Below are 19,739 nucleotides of genomic sequence, written 5' to 3'. Positions count from 1 at the left end.
AATAATAACTTATCTGAGCCTCAATTTCCTCCTGCTTTATAAAACAGAGATAATAATACTTTCATTATCAACTTCATAGAGTTGCTTTGCAGTAAGAAATTACTTTGCAAATTTCAAGTCTTATATAAAAATCACATTATTATTGTTGACAAAATTTATTAATAAGAAATAGGTACTATGGCATAGCAGGAAGAGTATTAGATTATCAGTCAGAAGACCTGTGTTCTCATCTTACACTCTGCTACTCATTCTTTGTTCCTAAGCAAGTCATTTCAGTTTTATGAGTCTCAGTTTCCTCATATGAAAGATGAAGGATCATGAGGTAAGGGGAATACTGTGTATATAATTTATCTACATTTTTATCAAAGATTTATTTATTGTGAGGCAGTCGGGACTAAGTGACTTGCTAAGGGTCTCACAGCTACTAGGTACATGTCAAATGTCTGAAGTCAAATTTGAACTTAGGTCCTCCTGACTCCCACTATGCCATCTAGCTGCCCTTCTTAACAAAACTTCAGAAAAGAAAATACACTTTTTGTGCGTGTGTGGTTGTGTGTGTGTGTGTGTGTGTGTGTGTGTGGAGAAGATAGAGAGATGGAGACCAGGTGATAACATAATTCAGTGTATTTAAAATTGGTTGAATGGATTGACCCAAGGATAGTTGTTAATCATTTTTTTTTAACCTGAAAGAAGGTCTTCATTGAGGACCAGGAATAATGCTTTTCCCCCCACCCCCAATCTATGACTTGGTTATAGCTATGGATGGCATGCCTATCAAATGCACAGTTGATACTAAACTGGGAGAGTCAAGACCTGAAAATATCTTGACAAGCTAGAACACTGGGAAGAATCTAATAAAATGAAATTCATTGAAGATATCTTTGGCTGGTCAAAATCTTTATCAATGGCTTGGGTGAAGCTATTGATGATATTGCTTTTATCAATGGTTTGGATGAAGCCACAGATAATGTTGTTTTTGTCAATGGCTTGGATGAAGGCATAGATAATGGTGCTTTTATCAGTGATTTGGATGAAGCCATAGATAATGGTGCATTTATCAAATCTGCAGAAGATGTGAAACTGGGGTTAAATATGCTGGATCACAGTCAGAATGTTAATTCTGATTGGGTAGAACAATGGTCCTAATCTAATAAGATGAATATTTTTAGGGATACATGTGAATAGCTAGAGTTTGTTTGTTTTTTTAATTATATTATTACAGGTTGGGGGAGGGAGGCTTGAATTGACAATAGTTTGTACCGTATAAGTATATTAAAATATTTTTAGTTTCTCTAGAAATATTAAGAATAACATTTTTCTCTAAAACTCTTTCCAGATTCCTGGAAAAAATCCCTTGGAAAGGTAGGTGAAATGGGTCAGGACAAAAGGAAAAAGGGCTATTTATTAGGTTGCATGGGAATGGGAATGGGAAGTAGCTAGTGTTTCAGTGCATTTGGGCTTGGAGTCAAAAAGACCTAAATTCAAATTATCCTCAGGCACTTCCTTGCTGTGTCACCTGGGCAAGTCACACTTCATCCTGTTTGCCTCAGTTTCCTCATATATCAAATGAACTGGAAGAAGAAATGGCAAACTGCTTTAGTATTTTTGCTACCAAAATCCCAAATGGAGTCACTAAGAGTCAGATATGACTAAAGTGACTAAACAAAAGCAACAATATTTTGGTTATAATCCTTAATATGTTCACTTAATTCTGTGGTTCAGTCATATTAGACTCTTCATGGCCTCACTTGGGGTTTTCTAGGCAAAGACATATCTGTGGTTTACTATTTCCTTTTCCAGCTTATTTTATATATAAAGAAGTGAGACAAACAGAGTAAAGTGATTTACCCAGGGCCACACAACTTTGAATGAAGGAAAATGAGTCTTCTTGACTGAGCACAGGCCCAATGCTCTATCTCATGCACCATTTAGCTGCCCCCACCAAAAATCTAACTCTGTTTATCTAAGAACTTTGTCTTTTTTCCAGTGTAGATATTGCTTCTTCTAAGAGTAATCTGATCCTTCCCTCTCATGAAAGAAAATATACTAGGGTCCATGTATAGGAAGTACCCTTTTCCATTCAACTGGAAGCACTGAAACCACTTCCTATTCAATTTATATTTTCAATATAGATCTATGGAAAGAGCCACACTGATTCCTAGGAGAGTAGTGCAGGAAGGAGAGGTCAGCAATATAAGTTTCCCAATTTTGGAATGTTATCCTAGGCTGAATTGTAAGTTATCCTTTTCTGGTTCAAGATTTCTATAAATATTATCTGAATTTTTTTTGGGGGGGAAAGTCATACCAGAAAGAATTTGGAGACTATGCCAATTTGGACAGCTTTCTCTCTAAGAAAGAAATGATTTGGATATTAAATTAATGAAAGTTGTTTCTGACAGACCTGAGCCTATTAATATTAATATTTTTCTTTAATAATATGAAAAGATCTGAGCATTTAATGGATTATAAACTTGATGTAACTTTAAAATGTCACATGAAACAGAAAAAAATTAATGCCTTCTTAGATCACATCATAACATTCAAGAGGAGATATTTCTCTGGTAGACTTCCCTATATTATTATATACAGTTCTGTGTGCCAGATTTAAGCTGGGCATTGACAAACCAGAGCAAATTATAGGCAGGTGAATAGGGGACAGTACTCTAGAAGGATCAGTTGAAGAAAGTAAGATATTTTTCTGGGGGAAGGAAGATTAGGGAGGAAATAGTAGGTGTTCAAAAATTTGAAGGTCTGTCATATGGAGGAGAGAATAGTTTTATTTATTTGGGCCCCAAAGTCAAACTAAGAGCAGTAAATACAACTTGCCAAGTGACAAATTTTTGTCTAATTGTGAGGAAAAACTTTCTTATTAGGACTTTCACAAAATGCAAAGGCTTAATTTAAGAACTTTATGGGTTTGCCACATTTGCAGCCTGGATTATTGTTGTAGAAGGTGTAATTTAAGGTATAGATCGACTTAGATCACCTCTAAGGTGCTTTCAATTATGAGATTTTTATGGTGAGGAACCTCCAAGATCTTTTCAAGATCTCAGGGCCAGTGATTGTTTTGGTTTGAGGATTCAGATGAATAAACATTTATTAAAAACTTATGACCTGAAAGTCTCTGTGCTCGGTACATAGATTATAAAGGTAAAAATAGCAGTCCCTACCCTTAAAGGATTTATAATGTAGCAGGAGGGAGATAGTTGTTATTATTGCTGTTGTTGTTAAGTCATTTCAGTCATGGTTGACTCTTCATGACCTCATTGGGGTTTTCTTGGCAGAGATACTGGAAGGGTTTGTCTTTTCCTTCTCCAGGTCATTTTACAGATGAGGAAACTGCAGCAAACAGAGTTAAATGACTTGCCCAGGGTCACATAGCTATTAAGTGTCTGAGACCAGATTTGAATTCAGAAAGATTAGTCTTTTTCACTCCAGACTCTATCCACTTTGCCATCTGGCTGTACCAATGAAAAATAGTATGTGTACATAAATATGAAGCAGAATACATGTGTAATAATGTACACTTATGGTATATATCATCACCATCAATACCATCATTATTATGATCATCGTTTTATATATACATGAAAAAAAAAATATATATATGGTGTTTATTAATGTCTGACTCTTCATAATCCCATTTTTTTTTTGGCAGAGATAGGATTGGTTTGCCAATGCCTTCTCCAACTCATTTCACAGATAAGAAAACTGAGACAGACAGAGTTCAAATCTAACCTCACAAACTTCCTAATTACGTAACCCTGGATAATTCACTTAGCTCTGTATACCTCAGTTTTCTCATTTGTAAAATGAGCTGGAGAAGGAAATGGCAAACTACTCCAGGATCTTTGCCAAGAAAACCTCAAATGGGATCAAAAGTAAATGAGTATGACTGAAATGACCAAATATAAACACATACACACACACACACACACACACACACACACACACACACAATTTTTGTAGGGACATTGTTAACGGCTGGTGAAGCCAGAAAAGTCCTCACACTGAAGATGGTGTTTGATCTAAGTTTTTATAGAAATAAGAGATTCTAAGAGGTGACAAGGGAGTGCATGAGTATGGGGGAGTGCATGCCAGTAAAAAAGCATGAAGAAGGAATTGGAGTATTCCATGTGGGTAATAACAAGGAGTCTGGTCTAGCTGAAGAATAGGGCATAGGAAGGAGAGGAATAATATATAATGTTTATAAAGGTAAGTTGAGGTAAAATTGTGAAAGATTTTAAAAGTCAAACTGTTTTGATTCTAGAAGCAATAGGGATCCATCTGAATTTATTGCATAGGGGAGTGACACAGTCAGACAGGCATTCTAAGAAAACTCACCTTATTGGCTGTATGGAAAGACTTGAGATAGGAACTGCTTTTAGTAAGATATTGCAATAGTGCAGAAAAGAGTTGATAGGAGCCTGAATTAGGTAATGGATATTTGAGTAAATAGTAGGTGATAGAGCTTAGAAATATTGATTGGATCATAAAAAGTTGATTGGGACCTCAGATTCTAGTTTATTCGACATGAGGAAGATGAAGCACACAGGTTGGATTATTCTGAAATATCTCTTTCTGTGACTTTTTTTTACTAGCTCTCTCCCATTCCAATAATGCATTCTCTCCTCACCTATTAAAATTCCTCCAGAATCAAATATAAAATCCTCAGGTGGACATTCCAAACCCTTCATAATGAGCCTGACCCTGACTCCCTCCCCAAATGTACACATTTCTAGTCTTCTCACACCATGTCATGCTCTGTGGTTCAGTGCTACTAATCCCCTTGACACACTCTATCTTCTGATGTGGCATTTTCTCTGACTGTCTCTTATGCCTGGAATTTTCTCCTTCTTTATCTCTGTCTCCTGGTCTCCTTAGCATCCTTTAAGACCCAGCTAATATCCCACCTTCTACAGGTAGCCTTTCCTGACCTCTCTTTCCCTTTGCTGATTATTTTTGTACATAGTTAATTATATGTTGATTCCCCCCTTAAACTATGGGCAAGTATTTGCCTTTTGCCTTTCTTTGGATCTCTAGCACTTAGCCCAATGCCGGATATATAGTAGGTGCTTATAAATGTTTATTGACTGATTGACTAAAAGAGGGAGCTCTTGACAAATTTTTTTTTCTTAGCAAGTCTGAGATGAGGTCCTAAGCCATGAGTTTAGGGAAAGAAGTGGTGTGGGAGACTTAGATAATTTTTTTCTCAGAAACAGCTGTTATTAATAGCTTCTGGGGTGAAGAATCAATTATGGAGGAATAGAAATATTGCCTTGCTATACTAGGAGGTAATTTTAGATTAGATAATATAAATTTGAAGTAGATTTCGTCATTACAATTCCTCAATGTCCCTCAATTCTGCTCAGCAACAACAGAGTAATATTGAAGGAGGAAGAGGATGATACTTTGGAGTAATGGAGGTTTGGGATTTGACAAAGCAAAATTAATGACAAGACAAGTGAGTAAGTGAAGGCATTTGAAAGTAGAGAATAGTGTATAAGTTGAACTGGTTCACTTTACAGGAAGTAAACAAAATACTACTGCAGTGCAATAGTACTACATATTTACATCCATTGCTACAATGAAGAATGAGTTGAGGTTAGTTAACAAAAATATGTAGCACAGCCAATGAGCATAGTTGTCTGGTTTCTTGTAACTCCCTTTGGTAGCATAGGGGTAATGAATCAGGCAAGAATAGGAATGGATGTTAGGAAACAGACAAGATAGATTGTGGGTTCCTTGAAATCAGGGACTGTCTTTTGCCTCTTTTTGTATCTTTAATGCTTAGCATAATGCCTGGCATATTGTGGGTGCTTAATAAATATTTATTGATTGCTATGAATATCAATAGTGCAAAGGGGACAAGGCATTTAAGAGTAGAGGCTAGTATAGATTTGAACTATTTAACTAATGGGTCAAGGTTGGGAAAAAAGAAAAGTGAAATTAGAGATAGCAGACTGGGCAACCTCTAACTGGACCTCAAATTAAAATTTCCTCTTTTTTTTCTCAAAAAAAGATTATAAAATGATGCTCTTCTTTAACCTCTCTGGATTACATATCAGTAATTAGCAACTGGTTTTTGTGATAAAATATTGGCCACACTAGGCAAATAATGATTTGAATTGAACCTAGCAACACCTAGCAGGGTGATTTTCCCATTTAACATTGCTTGGATAGTGCTTTGTCTTTTTCAAATGTATCAGCAAAATCATCAAAGGGTCACGCTGGCAAAACTTTATCAGGGCACACTGTACAAGGTCTGGATATCATTGTGGCAAACCACAAGGAACAATACTGGTGATAAAGTGAAGTAGCTTGAGTCCCAGCAGACTATTTCCAATTGCCCAGCCCTGTCTGGAGAAACTGAACATATGTCTCTCTTGAATGGGTGGGGATGGGGAAAGATCCAGGGAGGAAATACTTCTTTTTATTTAACCTAAATCCCTTATGCTGCAGCTTAAATCCATTTCCTCATTTTGCTTCCTCTGGAGAAAAAGAACATCTGGAAACCAAACGCCAGACAATAACCTGTCATATACTCTAGTCTTCTTCAGCTACCTCCCACCCTTTCTATATTAAGTTAAATGATTCCAGTTGCATTTTAAGATCCCCTCTTTTGTAGTTCTTTTTCCTTTGGAGAGCCAGGGTGTTAAAAAGTGCTCTCAGTAGCATTTGCCTAAGATAAGCAGAACAACCAAAAAAATTGTGATTTTAAGTGGCAATTTCCTAAGGTGAATAGGGTAATTGCTTTTTATTTGTATCTTCAGCATAATCCCTGTGCTAAGAGGTGGATTTCTGTCTATGGTTTAGAAGATAAGTTTTGGAGAGTTGTATAAAGTTCATAGAGTTTAAATGACTTGTCTATTCATGCGAAGCTAGTGTCAGAGGAAATAAATATATTCAGGTTCAGAACTCTGTCCAGTAAATCATGCTTCTTCTCAACAAGAATTAATTCTAAAGGAGATATTGTTGTTTTTATTGTTCAGTTATTCACTTGTCTCTGATTCTTTGTGACCTCATGGACTATACCATGTCAGGCCTTTCTATTTCCCACTATCTCTCAAATCTCTCCAACTCATGTCCAAGTATCATGTTGCTTCCATGATACTTTCTAGCAATTTCAACTTCTGCCATCCTCTTTTCCTTTTGCCTTCAATCTTTCTGAACAGCAGGGTGTTTTACAGTGAATCTTGTCTTCCCATCATGTGGCCCAAGAATTTAACCCTCAGCTTTAGTATTTGACCTTCTGGTGAATAGTCTTAATTCTTTTAAGAATTGATTGATTTGATCTCTTTCCTATTCAAAGGGTTTCAAAAGTCTTCTCCTGTACCATAATTCAAAAGTATTAATTATTTGGTGCCCTGCTTTCCTTATAGTATAACTCTCACAGCCATATATTGATTTTGGACAAATCATAACTTTGACTATATGTGGACCTTTGTTGGTAAGGTGAAGCTTCTGCTTTTTAGTATGTTGTATTAGCCATCTAAAGAAGATAAACAGCTATAATTATATTGTGGTGGATATTCTACTTTAAGCTTCTAGGCTCATTCAAATCAATAAGCATTTATCAAACATTTTCTATGTGCCTGGAATTTATTGCATTCTTTTGTAGGATAATCTCCCAATATAACATGATGCCATTGTGAAAATGCATCAGTGACTACCATGGTGTGATTTTACATTAAAAAAATAAAAAAACAAAAAACATGTAGGTCTTCAAAATAAAGATGAGAAATAGAGGGAAATGTCACGCTTCTGGCAATGAAAGCAAATTTCTGTCAAGCCATCTTCTATCAGGCAAATCTACACCTGCCTGAAATGCTTTCCTCCCAGAGCCTTGAAAGTACCTTAAGTACCCACATAGGGGAGTTGTCATTTGCTTTGACAAGAATTTGCCTCAGGCTAAAATGTTTGAGAAGGGGGAAAAAAGGGACCACTGGGGATGTTGATTTTTGCCCAGTCTCTTCCCATTTCCTTCTGGTTGTTGTAAATGTTGATAAAGTTTGATAAGACTCCTGTCTGTGACATCATCAAAGTTGATGAAATACTCTAAAAAAAAAAAAAAAAAAAAAAAAAGTGGCTATTGATAGACTTAATTTGTTTACCTGTTTGGGAAAATGCTAATCAAATGTTGTCCCATGGAATAATCTAGTTTGGGAAACAAGAAACTTAAATTCATTTTGACATTACGAACAGGCAGAGTATATACAGACCTTCATGGTATGTTTTCAGGGGCTCAAAAAAGATCTTGATACTCCTCAAATACTTTGATTATTCAGGTTGCTCATGTTTCAGATGTTGTCATCAAAGATTCATTTTATTTGGTTTAGGCTTTTTATATATGTAAAATGAAAATATTCCCTAGGAGAATTGTCTTTGAAACCAAATCAGTTATGCATATCTTGGTGTGAAAGCGTAATCCCTTTCTGAATCAGTTCATTAAATGTGTGGGTAGAGAATAGTTTTAGAATGTGTGGGAGAATGTGAGAGAGGTACCATACTGAAAGAGGAGAAAGGTTCAAAAAAGAAAGATGTGGACTTTATAGATTCTTCATTGTTTGGCTTAGGTAAGCACTGGCCAAATTGTTTAGCTTTCAGTTTGAATTTTGTTTGAATTTCAATTCAAATAATTGGCAAGTCACTAATGATGAATTTCTCGTTAAAAAGATAATTTATGTTTTTTCAGTGACATTCATTCTGTTGTCTTTTTTAAGAGTGAAAATAGGATTTATTTTCTTTTGTTTTCCAAGTGCTTTTAAGGCAGTGACTAAGCCAAATTGTCAAATAGAATAGTTTGACATTTCAGATGAATCAGGGCACTTTGATTAATAATTAGTTATAAAAAAAAAAACTAAGTTATTTCTAAATTAGGATAAACAGAATCAAATAAAACAATGAACTCTATTAGGAGTTTGACTTTGGGAATTCAATGATTTTGAAAGGTCAAACTATTTTTTATTTGGCTTAGACTTGTTTTTTTTCCCATTTTAAAAAAGTCAGTACCATTAGTCCAGATGGTTTTGAATGACACTCAACTCCTTTTTTTTGGGGGGGGGGGGTTGTCTAACCTTTTGAGAATAAATTCATTTCTGGATATGGATTGTAATGTTACAGTGAAAGATAAAGCCAACAGCTATGAAGAGAGAAAAAAATAGACAAATTCATGAATTATCTCATTAACAAAGGCTTATTATTTGGCATAGGTGGTTTCTGTGATTTTTTATGGGCTGTGTTGATTTTTACAATTATATGTGAATTATGCACATATTTTTATTTTTTATTTATTTATTTTGAATTATACACATTTTAACAAAGCCAGACTCCATCAGTTTTTCTGTGCAAACTCTTTTGATCAAGGAATGATGTGTTATTTTCACAATAGAATTCAATTTGCAAAGAAAAGGATCTTTTCTGAATTTTTATTCCCTTCTTTTGCTCAACAACTCATATATTTATATGTGATTAAGTGGACAATAGCATAACCCATGCTGTTACCCACTGAATAGACATTCTTTCTCTAAAGTTTCAGATTTCTCCAAATCCTTTTATCACTTGATAGTTCTTTGATAAGTGGTCTCTTCACTTTTAAAGACAAAGAGCTGACTTTTGAAAAAAATAATCAGAATTTTTTAGTTTGTAACTATATTTCAGAAACATTTACTAATTAAATTCAGTCCTCTCATTCAGTGTTAAAAATCATTTACTCCATCATGTTTCCATCTCTTAACATAATGTATGTGCCATCATATATCAATCCCTTTCCCCTTTTTCTTTTATAAATGTTACTAATTTCAAAATTTTTATTTGAAACTCTCTGTTGTACTGAGTGTAAATTTTTTCTTGATGTGACTGAATTATGTTCCAAAATAGTAACTGTCAGATCCAGAACTCCATAAACTTGATGGAGCATTACTTTTCTATTTAATATCTTCCATTTGCATTACCTAGTCTTAGACTACTTTGTTAGAATAATTAGTTTTAGTGACACATTTTTTAACCATTGGGAAATTGTTTGGAGTTTCTCAATTTAGAATTAAAGCTATATTCTGTTGTGCTTATAAATTATCCTTTTGTCTTCTTCAGAGTCAAGAGGGTTGAACCTTGAAATCAGGTATAAAATGAAGTCATATCTCTTCCTTTCAATTGTTGGCATCTTAGTTTATCTCTTCATAAAATAGAGACTATTTTGAATATTACTATCTTAAACTTGAATCCAGTAGCTTTTCCTTACTAATTATGATAGAATGACATTATTCTTCTCTCAGATTAAAAAAAAGGATGGAAATACTTCTAAACCACTAGCTTTATCACTCAAATCCACTATTACTTTAAAATGTTTACTTAGCGTGTCTCTCTCTTTATATATACATATTTGCAGTCAAACAATACACAAAAGTATTAGTTCACCATTTTTGTTTAAACAAAACAAAAAAAGGGATCATCATAGATATGGAGAATGTGTATAGTTTCTTTTGATTTGCCTTTTATTTTTAAAACATGTAACCACAGCTAGCCAATATGCTTGTGGGTTCCTGCTATGGTTGTAAAGAACTAATAACTGAATGTTCCTGTATTTCAAGTCCTTTAACTCCCTTGCTTTTAAGATATTTGCAAAATGATATAAGTTTAAATATAGAGTACCCCAAATGTCTTAGTGAAGCTTTAAGCTTTTGATAGCACTAAGACTTTTGGGATACATTGTTGATGATCACTGATCACAGCAATGCCCTCTGAAGGCAGTTAATCTTATAGCCTGATTAATAGTCATTGTACCAAACTTCCTGTTACTCTAAGTTGATAGTTACGCTGTTTGCATAGTTGATCACCCTCTGAAGCCAAGGAATGTGAGACTGCAGTCCACTAAGAGGGGCCTGAAAGTCACGTGGGAACCACCCAAAGAGGCAACCACTAGACCTGTGGAGTATTACAACATTGCCTATGGGAAGTCACTGAAAAATCTTAGCTACATCAAGGTGAATGGTGCTACGCACTCCTTCCTTATTGAGGATGTGGGTAAGTGACACAATGGTCTTGCTTTCCCCAAGTCCACTTTGGGTGGTCTGAATGATTCAAACATGATGTTTGTATAATGATTGTTGATATAATACATGGTGGCTCACACTCAGAGAGGAGGAGACTTCTTCAGTTTGGATGACTTGACTGTCACTTCAAATTCTTATGGCCCTCTTACTAGATCCTCTTGTAAAAGTCATTTAGTCTTACTATGTTTCAGCTTTTTCACATATGCATATTAGCTAACATGTAAAGTCAACTTAATAACTAAGTGTATGTAAGTGTATCTTTAAAATGCTTTATTTCAGACTGGATTGAAACATTATAAATTTTATATTATAGAAACTGTGAATTCTTATGTTCAGGTATAGTAAAGATAGCATAATGAAGCATATAGGATATGTAAGTAATATTTATAAAATGAAAATTCAGCTTATCCCTCTATATTCTCTGTTCTCTGCCTCATTTCTTAAATAATCTTAATCATTGGTTGGATATCACCTCAGTCAAACTGAGACCTGTTAAACATCTTAGTTTAAAATGGCCAAGGTCTCCCTGATCTGTATCTTGCCACTGACCCAGATGGCTCAGAGCAGAAAGTAAGGCAGATGACCTGGAACAGCATCTCTCCCTTAAATCCAATTCATTTGCATGTCATGCCATTACTTCCCTGATGTCATTGTCCTCTTCAAGAACGAAGGACAAACAACAAGAGTAATAACAACAACAAACAACAACAGCTTCCTTCATGGAAATAATATGAAGTTTCACTGAATGATTCCTGTAAATTATATGTAATTTCAATGTTACTGAACAATTATTTGATAAGAATCTGTTTGAGATATGATAATAATGTGCATAAGTCTATAAAAATTTGGCAACTGAAGAAATCCAACAGCCTAGTTATTAACTGAGAATTACAAGAAATGAATCTCTACTAAGTGGCTAAAAATTCACAATAGGATATTTTCCTTCTTAACTGAAATTCATGAAATTTGGTCCCTCTTAAATTTTGCCAGAAGGCCTGCAGTTCAAATTTTGCAGTATTCCGAATATAACTTAGATGAAATTATAGTATCATAGATTTTAAATATGGTCTGTGGTCAGACTTCTTGATGACTTTGAATTTATTATTGTTTTGAAAGCCATTTATCCCGAAACTCCACTCATAACTCTCTAAACATCTTGGAATAAATCCTTTAAGTCACTTTAAGGAAGAATTACTAATAGCCAAGAATAGCTGTGAAAGTAAATCAAGTCAATCAACATTTATTCAGCAAATGGGAAATCACTCCAGTATTTTTCTCAAGAAAACCTCCAATGGGGTCATGAAGAGTCAGACACAACTGAAAAATGACTGAACAACGTGTGCCGGGGAGTGAAGTCCTTTGTTCTTGCCCTAGATTTTGTTCCTCCCTCACCCTTTCTTTTGGAGCTCCCATTCAATTATGTTAATAGTCTTCTTTTGGTTCTTAAGCATTCTCTATTATTTACCTTATATGTCCCATCATCAACTATTGGGATATTTATTTGTGAGAAAATGAAGCAGGAGACCTGTATTAATTACACACACACACCTATGTATACATATATACATATTTGTCCCAATTTACAAAGGTTTCCTCACAACAAATTGGCCTAGGTAGTTAATAGAAGTATTACATCTCCATTTTGTAGTTGAAGAAACTGAAACTCAGAGACATTAAGACCATGAGAAGTTAAAGCAAAATTTCAGCTTTGGTCTTTAGGTTCCAAGTCTAGTTTCTAATCTAATCTACCATTTTGCCTCCTGGAAATGAAAAGATAAAAAGTATTAAATTGTTCTCTTACTAATTTCAAGTAGCAGCACAATTTCTTTCATTTTACTCTGGTACTTATTTGAAACATCTGTTAAACTGAAATTCTATGGAGGGCTTACCATTGGGACTCACATCTCTTCCAACAAACATCCTATTTAGCATGTTATCTCTATTTGGTTAAAGACATTGCAACTTTAAATGGAATGAAATTTAATTTCATTTTGGAGCTTGAGTAGCATTTCCTCCCTTTTTGGTCTCAGTTCTGTGACCATTTGAGGATACTTTTTTCTCCCATTTCTTTCCCATAGGAAAATGTTGACATTTAGATCTTGGCTTAAGAAGCCCTGGAATTTTGAATTGAAAACACTACTAGAGTAATGGGACGTAAAAAGGACAAGACAAGATATGAATATCTCTTGATCATCTACTTTATTTGGAGTTGTATATTTCAGAATGTAAAAGCAAATTTTCTTTTCCAGAGTTGCTATGATGTGAGATTATTGTGAGAAACCTAATTTTGGCTATTGTTTGGCCATAGTTACCTTTTCTAGGTGTGGAGAAATGGATAAATCTGTCAAAAAGCAAGACTTATGTATCTTAAATTTCAACTTTGTTCAAACCATGAGACTTCTTGGTTCAGAATGGAATTGGCCCTTTTTGGATTTTGAGTTTCATGGACATATCCCAAAATGCTCTAGAGGAGGAAATGCTTTTAAACATGTATAAAGAGAGCTCCAAAGTTTCTTAAGAAACAAATCGTTCTTACCAAGCAGCTTTCTGATGAGTTAAGTGTAAGTCAATCAGAAACATGTGGATTACATTTCCTTTGAAATACAAATAAATTTAAAGAGTGTAGAGAGAAAGTCCTTGACAAAGCATGATTTTGTGTTTTGTCTAAAGGCAAATTAGTCTGAGAAATTGTGCCAAACCCCAAATGCCACTGAGCTCTACCCTGGCGAGTCAGAAATAATACCAACCCTGGAAACACTAAACATAACAGATGATATCCACTGCATCTGTTGTTGCTGTGTCCCTGGATTGTCAACTAAAAATACTCTCGGGGGAAATGCTCCCCATGAAGAGAGAATGGTTATTTCTTTTGACAAAGCTCAAACAAACCAAAACAACAACAACAAAAACCAAAACCCCAGACTTTTATCTCTTCTTCAAGCTCATGATCTGTCCCTTTACTTAGAAAAGCATTGATTCACCAGAATGGAAAAATAACACTAGTAGGGCCTTTTTTTTTAAAATTGGAAGTCCAGTGGAGACATGCTTTGTGAATATTGTATTGTCAAGGTTACCTTAATATCTTTTCCTAATGCTAGAATATCTTGGGCCTCAGTCAGAAATGGACAAATAAGCTGCATCATCTAAGCTTTCCCAATAAACTCAAGTCAAATCAGTGGAACCAAGTTTTCAATATAAGTATTTTGTAAATATTGCACATTATTTTGTCTCATTCTTGTTGATATCTTCAGGAGAGAGTGGGCAAACATTTTTGAAGGGAACATTTCCTTTTGCAATAGAGTTCTGTGTTAATTCAGGTATTATGATGAATACTGCACATACTTCTAATCCTTAGAGATGTTTTTCAAGTTCACTCACCTGTGGTAGTTTGGTATTTTACTAAAATCTTGTGAAAATTTTCTTTTGGAATTTCTTTGTTGACATTTTTGACCCTGAAAATTCAATGGAGAGACTTCTTCCATTTTGCCATTTTTTTGCTTCAATTTTTTAATTCATATGAAGATGCTACTAATGTTCTCTCTCATATAGACATAAAATAGTTTATAGTTGGAGGGCATGGAGTCAGGTGCACTTTCTTCATGTTTAGAATTAAATAAGACATCTCAGTTTAAAATGATAATAACTATATAAGAAAGCTGTGGTTAGGCTCATCATTTAATTCAGTTTTTCAAGTTTTATTATAACAATCAAACTAAATGGTTAGCAAATCCAACTGTGTTGCTCCTGGAGATGTGAAACAGTGGCTTGATATAAACCATATGTTTCAGAACCTGGGGTAGTGTACTTTGTGCTGGTTACTTCAGAGAACTACAGCGGAGTGAGTCGCCCAGTGTACAGAGCTGAAAGCCTGCTTGGTAAGTCTCATTGGAATTGGAGGTTGTGTTGGGTCATCTAGACTGGAAGTGACAATCAGCCTTCCCTGCTTCCTTTGGGTCACAACAAAGGCTGATTTTTTTAGGAGGGTTTATAGATTTAAAATGATGTCATAGACATTCTTTTTTTCCTTCAGAATATTTGAAAAGGAAAATTGGGTTTATTTGGTTTTTCTCTTCCTGATACCTGTACATAAGTACCAAATGAGTATATGTTAAAATGAGTGTATATTAAAATAAACTATTTAGCTGAGTTTAAAGGGATTGAAGCTATTATTTTATTGATAGGGGAAGCTCTCAAGCAAGGAAATTTTCATCACCAATGCAGGATGACATCTTCTCTGAAACATAAAGTCTCAGAGTTGCCTAGAGAACTAAGTAGATATGTAACTTGCTTAGGATCACACAGCCAGGATGTGGCAGAGGCAGGATTTGGATGAAGACCATTTTGCCCTTAAGATCAGCTCTCTACCCCGTAGACTTTGCTGCCTCTCCATTGCCGAGTGACAAGAAATATATGTATCTCAAGATAGCAGCTCTAAAGTTTCCTAGACCCATGCTTTGTAATCCCTTTTTCAACTATAATTTCAACTATATATTAAGGAGGGAGTGAAATGTGGAAAAATCAAGTTTCCTTTTTTTCTCCCTAATTTTCAAGTTGCATTTTCCTAATTTAGGAGGTGAATGGATCAAGATTGATGGTTTTGACATTAAGGGTCCAGAATCACTTAATGAGACCATGACAGGTACAATTTACTCATTTGGTTCATGTCTCCACTGAAGCACAATCTCCCAAGAGAATTGTGCTTCCTGTCACACACATCTTCTTACAAACATTTCATTTGGTTCCCATCGCTAAACTAACACACGTGCAGCACATTTCTTGGTCAATCTGTTTTTGCGCCTGATGTACCAAACTGCAGCAAATGTTGTCAATCTATAGTCATTCTTTCATGTTCTTCTGTGTGGAAATGTCCGAGTCTCTATTTGTTCCAATATTCTGGTAGCCATTGATGTGTGCTACTCAAATATGATGGTTGAGATGGTTTATGACACAACTAGAATGTATTTACTTTTCAGGCCAGTAAATGGTGTAAATAAGTAAGTGGCATCCAGGGGTAATAATTTTAAAAGGCAAATCCATTGCCTCATGGCTGCCTTTGTTAAGAGGTTGTTCTGGAGAACACCCTTCCATCTCCACTCCATATTTGCTCATTGGTTGTCAGTGTCTGTCAGTGATGATGTTATTTTTCCCTTGCTGAGATTTCTGTTGTGTTTCTTGAATTTATTTTTATGATAGTGTAAGAACAACACAAAGTACTTGTAGTCTCTTTTCAGAATGTGGTTGGACAGTATCCTGAAAGGAATCCTGTGGAATACTGCATTTTAGTTTTTTGTACTATATTTATTAATAAATTCAATGTGATATTGTTTGTGAAAAGAAGGTAAGTATGTAAAAATAACCCTAATTTGCTTTTTGATTCAGGTTTTGCCTTTCTGAGTAGTTTCAAAGCCTTTTTTGAACAATAAAGGAGACAGCGGAAATAAGGAAGTTTTGAAAGGAATCTAGTTTGGAGAACAATGAGAAAAAATTCTGTTTTAAACATTATGAGCTTCTGATGATGGCAGACTAGCCAAGGAGAAATGTCTTTTAGGCAATTTAGAATGAACCCCTAGTGCTAAGAAAAGGGGTGAAGAATAGAACCAAAGTTACCAAAGTTAATTTCTCACAGATGATACTTGCAACAATGGGAGTTGATTAGTTGGCTAAAGGGAGAAAGTATAAAGACAGAGGAGTAGATGGCAAGAGTGGAAACTTCAGAAATATTATAGTTAGGGAAAGGGTGATATTTTGTATATCTACTATTTGCAGTGTGTAAGATGTTGAGAATACAAAGATAGGTTCTGTTAAGTCAAGGGGGTGACAGACAAGTAGGAGTTAGTCCACAAAAAAAATGCAGTCTATTTTATGGGAACAATTAGAGTGGGTCATAATGGAGAAGCATTGGGGACAACAAAAATAGAAGAAAAATTTTCTTGATTCTAAATTCATTTTCCAAATATATGGGGTAAAACAAAGGAAAGTTATGTGGAAAAACAAATTTAAAAGGTAAAGAAGGCAAAAAACTTGTGAGTATACAGTATAATTCAGGAATAGAAAGGGTGACAAAGATGGGAGGAAGCACAAAAAAGGAGGGAGATGTAAGAACAGTAAATTAAAAAAAGACAATGACTAAAGAAATGGGATAAAAAAGAATTATTTATAAGTCAAAGAGAAGCAAGATACAGGGCTAACTTGGGTAAAGACTCAATAAATATAAAGAATCTGGAGATAGTCTAGTACACTGAAATGTTTTCATGCTACTACTTAAGGAAATTAGATCTAGGTCCTAGAGGACCTGAAGAGAATTACTCTCTTAACTTAGAGAATAGAAACTTTATTTAACTTTAGAATTAACAAAAAGTTAAATTAAGTATTTATTAAGAACTTATTCTGTGCCAGGCATTGTGCTATGCAATCAGGGATCTAAATACAAACAAACAAGACAGTCCCTATCCTCAAGGAGTTTACATTCAATGGAGGAACATAGGTCAAAGAGGGGTATTGGCAAAAAGATGGGACAAGGGTATCCATGAAGGGGCATGATGAAAAGACTGTCAGAAGAGGCATGGAGGCCTGGATCCTGGAAAGATAAGGCAAAAGGTTCACTTGCTATCACAGTGAAGTCCAGGTAGAGTGGAGATGGTTGGAGAATGGTGAAAATAGTGAGCAGACTTTAGGAAGTTAATAAGAGACCAAAAAGATATACATATCTGGCCTTACTCAGTTAAGGCTGTTTGAGTTTTATGTTTTGCTTTTAGGTTTCAGATTTACTTTTCTTTTTTCTCATACAGATCTCTGGTGGAAATTATTTTTAAAACAGCAATTTTCTTGTTTTTCTAAGACAATTAATTCCTTCTGCATTCTTTAGAATAGTTAATATGCTTGCCATCTTCTTGAGTGAACTTGGGTCATGGAAATTCTGGGAACCAAGAATCTGACAATCATGTCATCTTGACTAGAATGTAAGCTCATTGAGAGTAGGGTCTATTTTTTCATCATTTTTTATATTCCTCATACAACTTATTCAAGTGTAACATATGCCAACACACATTTGTTGAATGATTATCACTGCTTAGTCTTGCTTTCTCTTAGTGTTCTTTGTTGTTGAGTCAAATTCAGTTGTGCATGACTCTCCATGACCCCAGTTTTGGCAAAGATACTGGAATGATTTGTCCTTTCTTTGGCTTATTTTACAGATGATAAAATTAGTGTAAACAGTTCAATGACTAAGATCATATAGCTAGTAAGTGTCTGAGGCTGGATTTGAATGCAGGTCATCCTGATTTTAGGACTGGTGCTCTATCCACTGCTACCTAGCTCTATCTGCTGTGCCATTGTTCCCCAAGGAATATGGAGGTCCAGGGTTCATTTAATTAAATCAATGTTTGGGAGTACCCAACTATTGAAGGTAACATTTTGCTTGTCATTTTTAGAGTTTTATTTTTCTTTCTTTAAATAGATTAACAAGAGAATGCCAGTTAAAAACATTTGCAACACATAGTACAAGGCAGACCTAAACCCAAGTCAAGAGTGCCCAGAATGTACTAATTGGAGGAAAATGTCTTTATAGCTATTGTATGAAAGGATATTTAATTGTTGGGATAATTTATTCAGAATCGTCACAGTGATCATTTTCACCTAGGCCTTTCTTTATGGAACTTGAAAAATATGCTGTGCTAGCATATTTTTAGTTGCTTTAAGGTATGTAAATTCTGTCTATTTTTAAGGTATTTTTGGATGCCAGATATCTATACTGAGAGATTTATTAGGAGTTCTGTCTCATAAATCAGACATTATTGTTGGCAACTGGTACAGGGCCCAATGTTCTTGGCTCTAGTTCTTTGAATGTGCCATATTTCTCCTTGTATTTTGTCTGAAACCAAAGGGGAAAACATTCCCTGACTATTCCAGAAGTGGTAGTGGCAGAAAAAGCATTTATTAGATGTTTTCTCTGTGCAGGTACTGAGGATATTTATACAAAAGTAAGGCAGTCTCTGTCCAGCTAGGTGAGGTAGTAGACAGAGTGTTGGACTTTGGGTCAGAAAGAGATGAGTTCACATCTTGCCTAAGCTATTTATAAGCTATATGAACTAATTTTCTAGAAAGGGGATATGATAATTACTGAAACATCAGAAGGGACTGTTTTGGTTTGGAAAGTTACAAGGAGGGAATAATCCAGTAACAATGGCAGTATTGATTCATTTATAATTATGGAGATATGTGGAGAATATGCTTACCATAGTAGGCTGGATAGAGAGAAGATGGCTCAGGTGTAGAGTGAAACATTACTGGAACCAGCCTATATTTAAAGTAGTTCATAAGAAAGGAATTCATCGAGAAGAAAATCACAAGAGCAGGGGCAGAAGTTTAAAACCCAAAAAACCTCTAGGGAAAAGGTGTTAACTCAAAATTGGGGACAATAAATCATATATAAGGATCTCTGGAGGTACATTCTGACTTAGAAAACCACATGTTAAAATATTTGTTTTATTGTATTTTATATATTTTGTTAAATATTTCATAATTACATTGTGTAGTGGGCCAACATCTTTGCTCTAGAGAATGTTTGACTCACAGATGCCTTCCTTATCTATTCTGAAGAGTTATGCCAAGCAATTAAGGAACTGTTTGGGTTAACATTATAATTCTATCTAGACTAAAAGTACAAAAAAAATCTCTGTATATTTTCCA

The 19,739-nt window shown here is 34.9% G+C and overlaps 1 protein-coding gene across 4 annotated transcripts in view; it reads left to right on the top strand.

Annotated features, from left to right (window-relative positions):
- Positions 1-19,739, top strand: part of FNDC1 (fibronectin type III domain containing 1) — a 119,051-nt gene that overhangs the window by 26,307 nt on the left and 73,005 nt on the right. For 3 of the 4 annotated variants that reach the window (XM_031937545.1, XM_023503317.2, XM_031937546.1), the window contains exons 2-4: positions 10,828-11,022; positions 14,840-14,926; positions 15,622-15,690. The exons of the other annotated variant lie outside the window; for it this stretch is intronic. In XM_031937545.1, the coding sequence (XP_031793405.1) occupies positions 10,828-11,022; positions 14,840-14,926; positions 15,622-15,690 (351 nt within the window). The remainder of the gene's footprint in view (positions 1-10,827; positions 11,023-14,839; positions 14,927-15,621; positions 15,691-19,739) is intronic. 4 annotated transcript variants of the gene reach the window in all.

This window comes from Sarcophilus harrisii, chromosome 4 (genome assembly GCF_902635505.1).
Source record: "Sarcophilus harrisii chromosome 4, mSarHar1.11, whole genome shotgun sequence".
Taxonomy (NCBI): Eukaryota; Metazoa; Chordata; class Mammalia; order Dasyuromorphia; family Dasyuridae; genus Sarcophilus; species Sarcophilus harrisii.
This window is presented reverse-complemented; position numbering and strand designations above follow the sequence as displayed.